Source organism: Notolepis coatsorum, assembly GCF_963971535.1.
Source record: "Notolepis coatsorum genome assembly, chromosome: 13".
NCBI lineage: Eukaryota > Metazoa > Chordata > Actinopteri > Aulopiformes > Paralepididae > Notolepis > Notolepis coatsorum.
Genome location: NC_140177.1, coordinates 33,747,274 through 33,758,371, shown reverse-complemented (window position 1 = coordinate 33,758,371; position 11,098 = coordinate 33,747,274). Strand labels below are relative to the sequence as shown.

The following is an 11,098-nucleotide window of genomic DNA, read 5'->3' as shown; positions in this document are numbered from 1 at the left end:
ATACTCTCAACCAGGCCACCAGGGGCGCCACTGAGCAGAGGAAAACCACACTAATAATCACACATCACTGCTATTCTATCATTCATGATTTTCTACCAAAAATGTAAATATAGGATTTTAAAAAATGTAAGATTGTTGGGAGGCCTGTCACAATGTTAGATTGTTCTTTCTAGTTTATGTAGAACAACATCAAATCAGCAACACATAAGACAATAATGTAAGAAGATGGTTAAAAACATTTATAAAAATAAATACATAAACTCCATTCATTCATTCAACCTTTATTTAGTCTCAAAAATCATTGAGTTCAACTCTCATTTCAAATTATTTAGAGAAATACAGCACACAAATACAAAAAAACAACAACAAGAAAGTCAATCAATAAAATAATTAAAAACAACTGTAGACTGGGGTGAAATTGTTGCTCATTAAAGAGTTAAACTGTCCAGAGCAGTAGCGTTGGATGCAGGGGGGCCAAGGGACCATCGACCCCCCCCCCCACCTTTTTAGAGGAGTTTGCAGAACCTTTTAAGTTGCAAATCGCTTTGTATCCCTGCAAATGCCCCTATATTGCAACACTTACGGTAAAAAGACGTTTCAATCATTCTCTAGAGACAAAGATTGCCCCTATATTGCAACACTTAGTGAAGCTTCAGACAGTACATCCGGGTACTTTGGCTCAGAAGTACGCTTGTTTGTTGTGTTGTTAGTGCAGTGGATCAACTTGGTGAGAGTTTGTGTCATTGTGAAAAGTTACGTTTGATCCGTTTTCAGGCACGCCTCCTCAGTCTCCCCCACAGAGTTTAAGATTATTGTTTTTTGGAGGAAAATGATAGTTTTCAAGTCATAATCAATAGAACAAATAGGCGTACAGTTGGCAAAATTATCATACAGAGGGCAAAACCAATACGCACAAATACGATAATTATCGTACACCTGGCAATGAGTGAGACAGTTTTGGAGCAAACTTCCGAACCAGGACCTGACTCATGAAGAGAGAGAGAGAGAGAGAGAGAGAGAGAGAGAGAGAGAGAGAGAGAGAGAGAGAGAGAGAGAAGACATAGAGAGAGAGAGACATAGAGAGAGATATTGTCTGATGATTGATTGAAAACTTTATTAACAGATTGCAGAATGGGTACAGTACAGTACAGCTCAATACATACAATTGTTAAGGGGATGCAGACCAGAGAAAGACTTTCGTCTTGTTTACATCAGGGTCCCCCATTTTCAATTCATCATAACATATATGACATACACGACATACAGATAAGACAGTACTGCTACATCTATACATTTATGACATACCAGATTTGCAAATACAGTACTGTTTGTGGTACAAAAAGAGTCTAGAGAAGAGAGTATATACATTTGACATAGAAACTGTACACATATTATATTATGTGGCCTATGCGAAATTATGTATCCAAAGCCAATTCTATCTGCATGTCTCTCTAGTCGTTATATTATAAGCTGCATGTAAACCTACAGGTCTCTCTAGTCATTATATTATAAGCTGCATGTAAACCTACAGGTCTCTCTAGTCGTTATATTATGAGCTGCATGTAAAGCTACAGGTCTCTCTAGTCATTATTTTATAAGCTGCATGTAAACCTACAGGTCTCTCTAGTCGTTATATTATAAGCTGCATGTAAAGCTACAGGTCTCTCTAGTCGCTATAAGCTGTGTGCCATCAAGGGCTCATCAGATCATCAGTAGGACAATCATGTTTTTTCAAATAGCGTCTCAGGTCTATCTAGGCCTCTGCACCTCTGGAATGAATCCGGTGCTGCTGGACTCATTGAGTTTTAAGGCACGTTGCAAGATGTTCCACGTGTCGGAGGCACGGAGTGTGAACTCTGGTTTGAAGTGTCAGCCAATCACTAGGATGGAGTACGATAAGGTCCAGAGGTCCAGTCCAATAAGGCAGTGATAGGAGTAAATAATTCTCTCTAACCTTGGTCCTAACATAGAAAAATAACAGAACAAGCAAAGTAGCCTGTAGCTCAGACTCAACAATAAAACATCATATTCTTCGAGGTTTCTGCTCAGGTCACGTTCAAGTCAATCAATTCAGAAAATCGGATTTTATAAAAAATAAAAGAAATACTACTTTTATCATGAGGTCATTTATATCAACCCCATTAACCCCTTTATGTGTTTTTTCATTCTAGGACTCTAGAATTAGAAAGTAAGTTGATCTTATCCTGGTATCCCGACGTTGGCTGGATTGGAACATTTTGAGATATTAACAAATTTTGCCTCTACAACTTCATAAAACATATAAAGCAATCATCGAAAGAGACAATAAATATTACGTTTCCACGTTTTTGTACGAGTTGCATAATGTAAACCAAGCTACTGAAATAATATGTAACGGCGATTTTCGCAAAATGACATTCCCTTTACGCAAAACACTTCTTCACCTCGACTTGTAGATACAGATTTATCATGATGCCATTTAACAAATATAGCCGGTATTTTACAGAGAGAGCTTTTTCTGTATGTCATTTCCATTTTATGGGGTATTTTATCTGAAAAATAGCAAAGATGCTTCACACTATACATTGTGTTTTTGAAATAACTCATGATAGAAAGAAACAATTTTTTTTAAGAACCCTCCTTAAATTACAAACTATTCAATTATTCATCACATTGAAACAGAAACATTTACAATTTACAAGTGTTCTAACGTGCAAATTCTTATGAAATATTAGCTAATTTGAGTATGTTAACACATTGACCGCCAATCACGTTGTACGACGGGTTTGCTGGTCATGCGAATTCTGCCAAACCACTGCGTACGACGTTATTGAGATCATATTAAATTTTTTCGCCATGGTATTCATAATTCCGCCACCCAGCCTCTGCTGAGACAGTGGGACTCTGCACAACCGTGCAACGCTTCAATACCGCCGCCTGGTGGATGATCGGTCGAGTTACAACCGGAAATGGATCTGGTGATCTCGGTGCATCTGGGAAATCCATCCGGCAGTCACATATTGTTGCGGGACTCTAGACACACATCTGTGTATATGGATCGCTGCCATAACTCAATAATCGATATGATTTGGGCGTTTATTGCGCCATACAAACCGGAAATGAATCTAGTCGATTGACGTCAAATAAGTGGGATCTTTTTCCTCCAGTCTCATCGGCGAACGGTAAGAGGACAGTAACGTTACTTTCAGCTTGATTGTTTATTCTTTTCAATGCAAACCGCTTTGATCAATATATCACCCATACTACATAAAGCATTTACTGACGATCACGGAATTATAAACGACCCCCCCCTTTCATCCGTGCATGATGAGTCATAACGTTTAGGATCGTATTCAGTTGGATTTTTTAATATAGAGTGTATCGTGAATAAACTGCAATCGATAATCTATATTATGCGTTTAGGCCTATAACTAGCGTTCTAGGAATTACTGCAGAAAACGATAAAAACATACTTATATTCTAGACGGTATTTTCGTATGAATCTATGAATGAAAAAGTATAACGTTCCTACATCCTGAACGATAGATAATCGATGTTGAATGGGCCATAGTAATGTCAATTTAGCAATACAATTTAAAAAGTTATAGCCCTGCAAAGAAGGTGAACATCTCCATAGGCTTAGACTGGTGGCAGTGATCATACATTGATGGATAGAAGCGTGGCAGTCAATGTGTTAATAACAAAATATATAAAAGTCATAATACAAAAGATTGTTTATTTTGTATCTAAATTAAATGTGTAAAGTTTCATTAAAATAATACCCCCCCCCTATTCAATGGTAGTACCTCCCCTTAAAACAAACCTTGTTGTCATAGAAACATAATATTATTAATAACTGGTATAAAAGTCTTAAAACAAGAGTAACAGTGTACAACAGTATGTCATCGGTCAATGAGTAATTTGACTGTTCCGCTTCATGTATGTATCATTTATCATGTATGTAATTTTATTTGGTTGTTTGTTTGATGCATGTTTTAATTATTTCCCGTACCTCTGTGATGTTTGTACCATCTGTATCTCTTCTATCTTATTTTATTTTTATCCCCTTTCCCCGTGACCCTTCATGGATGGATGGATGGACAGACAGATGAGGTGAGATTGAGAGAAGGTAAATCAGACTAGCAGAGTTCCTACTAAACTCTTTTAACTTTGAGTCACTATAATCTGGACTGTAATGAGTATACAGTATAATTCTGTGTGTGTGAGATCGAAAGTGTGTAACTTGAATAATTTCTGAATACATCAGAGCTTCAGTCAAATCTGTGACATCATCCTCACTCAGAGAGATGCACCATGGGAGGTGGAGTCTCCAACACTGTGGGCTCCTGGTCGCCGGGGATGATGGCGATGTCACCCGTAGGGTGGTTTGCGATCTGTGACAAGAGCTCCTCAGATTGAAGCAGATGATTGGTCCATTTTTGACATGCCTCCTCAACACTAGGCCCCTCCCCTCCATATTCCAGAGGCAGCAGAGAGAGCGAGAAAAAGTCACTCAGAGAGTCATAGAAATCACCTCCATGCATGTGGATCTGAGGAGGAGAGGAGAGGAGAGAAGAGAGAAGGAGCGAGAGAGGAGAGGAGAGGAGAGAGATGGGAGGAGTTAATATCTATCTGTTATCAGCATGACAACAACAACATTATTAGCCCTGTTGATTGACAGCTGACTGACCCTCTGTCTGATCTTGTCAGGCAGGAAGGGGCGGAGCATCGCGAAAACAGGCCGGAAGAAGATTGGCTCGTTGATGAGATGGATTCCTCTGACCTTCAATGGAAAAGAGTCCTGGAGAAATAATAAAAAAAATACATTTAACACATTCCCGCCCAACAGCGTATATATCCGTGTTTCGCATCCACCGGTTGAGGACCAACCACGGACATGTCCGTGGCATGGTTGTTTTGGCTTTTATTCCATTTTAATAACCTATTCAAGGTCGCCGAGCGGCACTGCACTCTTTGAATTCGAAAAAGTGCATTACCGGCCAGATCCTCTTAGGGGCGCTGTCACGATAATGCAGTGTGCCCTGTGACAGAACGGTGCCTTCTTTTTTTTTACTTTCAATGGAGTTTCCAGTTAGCTGGATTCTGGATGTGCAGCCTGTAGCTTGGAATACGTTTTGGATCGTGGATTTCAGTGTGCAGTAAAGGAATTTATCATCAGCCAATGGACATATCGATCTACCAGATGGCGATCGATAACTGGGAAATGCTCTGTGGGATCCAATCGGCTCACGGTAAGATCTTTTTCACGTAAATTAAACGCTGATCAGGCCTTGTTATCATACTCAACCAGCCGATCAATGAATGTGGCTACTGAGGCGAACACGGTTATTGGTAATCAATAGGGATGTCCGATATTATCGGCCGATATCGGCAGTAAAATGTGATATCGGAAAATATCGGTATCGGTTTAAAAAAAATAAAAACAATAACAATATTTGTTATATATATATCCAGTGAAATTATTAGTTACCTGAAATTATTCAGTTTTTTGGACGGGGAAACCCTGCATATATTGGTATCGGTTGATATCGGTATCGGAAATTAAGAGTTGGACAATATCGGAATATCGGTATCGGTAAAAAAGCCAATATCGAGTATCCCTAGTAATCAATAATCAGAAACGACGTCCCCCGCCCCCCCCTTTCATGCATTCATGGTTGAGGATCATATGCACTTTGAGTTTTACCTGTAGCTTCTGTATAACAGAAATGCCATTGGATATAACGTTAGTAGCTAGGGATGGGTATCGTTAGGATTTTATCGATACTACTACTCTTATCGATACTGCTTAACGGTTCGGTACTTTATCGATACTCTTATCGTTCTTTTTGATTATTTTTTTATGATTTTTATATTTGCAGTTGAGAGCATTGGTCATCTCCCTACAGTAAAGATTAGAAATGATTGAATTATTGTAAATTTGTGTGGAGTGGTGGGAATAGCTGCTTCAATAATAACTTATAACAACAACAGACAAGTTAGACAACTATGTATAAAAAAAAAGGCAGTCGCAAGGCAGTCGAATACGCGCATTTCTGCACACTAATATCATGTTTTGCCAACAGATGTTTTGATAAATTGCTCGTATTGCCACCCTTACTGGCAAATGTTTTGTTGTACTTGTGGCAACGTGCATTGTCGGCATCGACTCTTGTAAAGTATATCCATACTTTCGAGCACTTTACTCTATCCGCCATCACGACTCAGTGCATGCAGAGGCAGAGCTGTCTGTGTCAGCACGGAGACAGCACCTTAAGTTAAGAAGTACCCGTATGTGTATGACTATCGCGACTCACGAGGAGTGTGTGTAGTGTAATAATAATAATGGCTCGCTGCGGCTCGCTTCTCGTGCAGAGACAGAGAGCAACTTTTAAATAATAATAATAATAATAATAATAATAATAATAATAATAATAATAATAATAATAATAATTTCTCTAGAGTATCGATAGCAGTACCGATGACGTCGGAGCTTATAAATACTCCGTTCTTTTCTAATATAGTACCGGTTCCCGTTTAGAACCGGGGTCCGGGGGTCATCCCCATTAGTAGCTATTAGCCCTTTATCCAGCCTTCCAGGAAATATACTAGACCAAATCCCTTATAACGCTTATATTCAAGACGCTATAAAATGAGAACGTATTGATGAACAAATTATTTCTTTAAGCCATTTTGAAGGGACGGTTTATGGTCTCAATTGACAATGAGAATGGACAGATAGCAATACTATAAAGTATAGATTTAGCTCTACAAACAGCCCCACGGACTGTGCAAGTAGGTGAACAGCCATCCAGTCAGTCAGTAAAACAGTCAGTCACATACCACTAGAATTGATGATATTTTCCTGGCGAGGGCAGGGTTAATCTGGAGGGCATGTCCGAAGCTCCACCCCTCCAGGTCAAAGATAGCCTTCAGGCCCCGCCTCTGGGTCTCTGTCTCCATGGCGATGAGCTCTGACGTCATCAGGCTGATGCTGAACACCTGGTAGGCCGACCATTTTTTAGGATTCCACTGACCTGAGAGAGAGAGACACAGAGAGAGAGAAACAGAGAAAGAGACAGAGAGAGAGACAGAGACAAAGGGAGAGAGACATAGAGAGAGAGACACAGAGAGAAAGACAGAAATAGAAATAGAGAAAGCGAGACATAAAGAGAGAGAGATAGACAGATATATTTATATATAGAGAGAAAGACACGCACATTAAAACCGACGGCGGAGGCGACCATGAGAGGTACCTGCTCAGTTAGGGGTTAAGTGTCTCACTCAAGGACACGTATCGCGATATATCGCAATATTTTGCGTGCCGATATTATATAGATACACTGATGCCAAGTACATTTTTGGGTGAAGTGTTCCTTTAACTCATTAACTGTGTTTACAACTAAAGGTTACCTGAAAACCACCTGTAGTACAAACCTTCAGATACTGCATTCTCTCATATTGTGATATCAATACAAATTCAATATATATATATATATATATATATATATATATATATATATATATATATATATATATATATATATATATACACAATAATATTGTCACATACACACACACACGCCCCTCACCTATCCGGTAGATCAGGACTCTGCTGCCGCTGTGGTCCCGGTCTGGTAGGACCGCGTGGTAACAGTTGTTCAACAGACCCAACACCACACTGGGAGACAGACTCCTGCTGATCTCTGGGCTGTCTACACGCCAATGCTCATAGTTTAATAACAACTAGAGAGAGAGAGAGACAGAGAGAGAGGGAGAAAGACAGAGAGAGCGAGAGAGAGAGAGAGGGAGAAAGACAGAGAGAGAGAGAGAGAGAGAGAGAGAGAGAGAGAGAGAGAGCGAGAGAGCGAGAGAGAAAGAGAGAGGAAGACAGAGAGAGAAAGAGAGGGGGGAGAGAGAGACAGAGAGAGAGGGAGGGAGAGAGACAAAGATAGACAGAGGCAGAGAGAGAAAGAGGGGGGGGGATAGATAGAGAGAGACAAATAGAGAGAGAAGAGAGACAGAGCAGACACAGTAAAGTCAAAGTCAGTTGGTGATAATTGTGGAGTAAACATTGGTAATAGAGGCACATTCCTTAAAATCCATTCTCAGAATTATGCCCCAATGACCTGTGTGGAGTACTTCTGTTTGCTTTTAACTCTTTCAGTGCCACTCACGAGATTTCTCGTGTTTTTTTATAGGTGGTTGCTAGCCACTCACGAGATTTCTCGGATTTTTTTTTTTTTTTTTTGCGATCTGAAAAATTATTGCATCACCCGAGCCTACCCGAGTATAGCCGAGGGGCGCCGACGATCACTGTGGAAAAAAGCGCCCCCTGTCGTCTCCCAGATGACATAAGTGATTTTGGAATGGACTCAATGAAAATGAATGGGGAAAAAAATCCGGTACTCCACATTTTCCAGTTCACTGATCCAGCCGGGGTTACCAGAGTTCATTCTGGAGCCTCAGATCCCCGCGGATCATAGAGATCAACTGTGTCGCGTTGGATCCATACACGTATCGATTGGAATATACCAGTTGGATACCATCTGATGTCAGGTAAGGACTCTATGTTATCAGTGGTAGGATAATCGGAGTAAGTTTGATGAAGTTATAAGCTGTTTTGTGAAATGTCTTCTTTCGGTTTCACTGTAAAACTCTGTGAGGTAATCAACGGAGCGATTATCAGTGCGCGGCCGTAATGTGCTTGCGTGCACGTATAATATTGATCATCTAGCGTTTATTTGAAAACGATTCATAAAAAGGCCGACGAATATCAACGTTGTGGAATATTCCACTAAAAGACGATTTTCATAGAATGCTCCAGAATGAGCTGTTTTTTATATCAAAACGGGGGCTTTTCTAACTGCTCTGAAATGGAAACGACGCGATAAAAAAACAATCTGTCTTCACAGCACTGACTGGAAAATAGTCTTTGATAATGCGATGGGCAGATTAGACACATAGCCATAATTTAAAACATAGATTAGGCGATATTAACGTTAACATTGGCGCCGATGGTGGCATTCAAGCGGTAAAACGGAAAACCAGGCGTGGCACTGAAAGAGTTAAAGAGGTCACATTATAATTACTTATTACATGGCGTTTTCACATTCGCCGAAATGCTTGCTTGTGATTGGTCAATAGCCCCCCGACTGCGGTCATTATTTTTCAATAATGACCGCAGATTTTTCAATAATGACCGCAGAGCGCAGCTGTTCGCAATCAAGCCCACTGACACACTGTTTCAGTGCAATTAGACACTGCCGTGCCGGCGATGACAGGGGGCGGAGCGACGAGCGGACCCAGAACACAGCGGAGCCAGAACACAGAGGCTGCCCGCGATAATAATAATCACTTTATTTGGGCTGACAGAGCCACAGAACAACTGCGATTTGTCAAATGAATTAGGTATATTGTTAGTAAGTTAGCCATGTAATAAGCGGGATAATGTATAGCGCTGCACTGACAGCGGAGCCAGAGGCTGCCCGCGATAATAATAATCACTTTATTTGGGCTGACAGAGCCACAGAACAACTGCGATTTGTCAAATGAATTAGGTATATTGTTAGTAAGTTAGCCATGTAATAAGCGGGATAATGTATAGCCTACGAGGTCATTGTCGCAAAATAATTGACCGACACGGAGTTTAAAACACCTCGGCGCGGCGCCTCGGTATTTTAAACTCCGTGTCGGTCAATTATTTTGCGACAATGACCTCGTAGGCATACATTATCCCTTACATGTGTGGCTGAATAGCTGGGTCAGGTGGTCTCTTCAGGATGATGGTGATACAGATTCATCTGACTTACCTGCCATCTGGCCCCAAACCATCAACACAAACTATCTCTTTACTGTCAGAGATACAAAGACTAACTGACTGAATATAGACTGACCGGTCAGGTCTAGGTATAGAGACATACACCCTGACTGAATATAGACTGACCAGTCTATAGAGACATACACCCTGACTGAATATAGACTGACCAGTCTAGGTATAGAGACATACACCCTGACTGAAAATAGACTGACCAGTCTAGGTATAGAGACATACGTCCTGACTGAATATAGACTGACCACCAGTCTAGGTATAGAGACATACACCCTGACTGAATATAGACTGACCACCAGTCTAGGTATAGAGACATACACCCTGACTTAAAATAGACTGACCAGTCTAGGTATAGAGACATACACCCTGACTGAAAATAGACTGACCACCAGTCTAGGTATAGAGACATACACCCTGACTTAAAATAGACTGACCAGTCTAGGTATAGAGACATACACCCTGACTGAATATAGACTGACCAGTCTATAGAGACATACACCCTGACTGAATATAGACTGACCAGTCTAGGTATAGAGACATACACCCTGACTGAAAATAGACTGACCACCAGTCTAGGTATAGAGACATACACCCTGACTTAAAATAGACTGACCAGTCTAGGTATAGAGACATACACCCTGACTGAATATAGACTGACCAGTCTATAGAGACCTACACCCTGACTGAATATAGACTGACCAGTCTATAGAGACATACACCCTGACTGAATATAGACTGACCAGTCTAGGTATAGAGACATACACCCTGACTGAATATAGACTGACCAGTCTAGGTATAGAGACATACACCCTGACTGAATATAGACCGACCAGTCTATAGAGACATACACCCTGACTGAATATGTAGACTGACCAGTCTAGGTATAGAGACATACACCATGACTGAATATAGACTGACCAGTCTCGGTATAGAGACATACACCCTGACTGAATATAGACTGACCGGTCTAGGTATAGAGACATACACCCTGACTGAATATAGACTGACCAGTCTATAGACATACACCCTGACTGAATATAGACTGACCAGTCTATAGAGACATACACCCTGACTGAATATAGACTGACCAGTCTATAGAGACATACACCCTGACTGAATATAGACTGACCAGTCTAGGTATAGAGACATACCCAATGACTGAATATAGACTGACCAGTCTGCAGGACAGTGAGGTAGAGAGACAGAGATGCACTACCTCTTAAAATGTGACAAATATAATTGAGTAGACTCAATTAAGAAATGTCTTTTGTTGATGGGAAACTTCAT

At 40.6% G+C, this 11,098-nt stretch overlaps 1 protein-coding gene across 1 annotated transcript in view; it reads right to left on the bottom strand.

Moving 5' to 3' along the window:
- Positions 1-345: 345 nt before the first annotated feature.
- The window catches only part of ttpa (tocopherol (alpha) transfer protein), a 37,439-nt gene continuing 26,686 nt past the window's right edge, over positions 346-11,098 (bottom strand). The window contains exons 2-5 of the mRNA XM_084327211.1: positions 7,572-7,725; positions 6,823-7,016; positions 4,670-4,780; positions 346-4,529 (exon numbers count right to left, since the gene is read on the bottom strand). Coding sequence (XP_084183337.1) covers positions 4,275-4,529; positions 4,670-4,780; positions 6,823-7,016; positions 7,572-7,725 — 714 coding nt within the window. The 3' untranslated portion in view covers positions 346-4,274. The remainder of the gene's footprint in view (positions 4,530-4,669; positions 4,781-6,822; positions 7,017-7,571; positions 7,726-11,098) is intronic.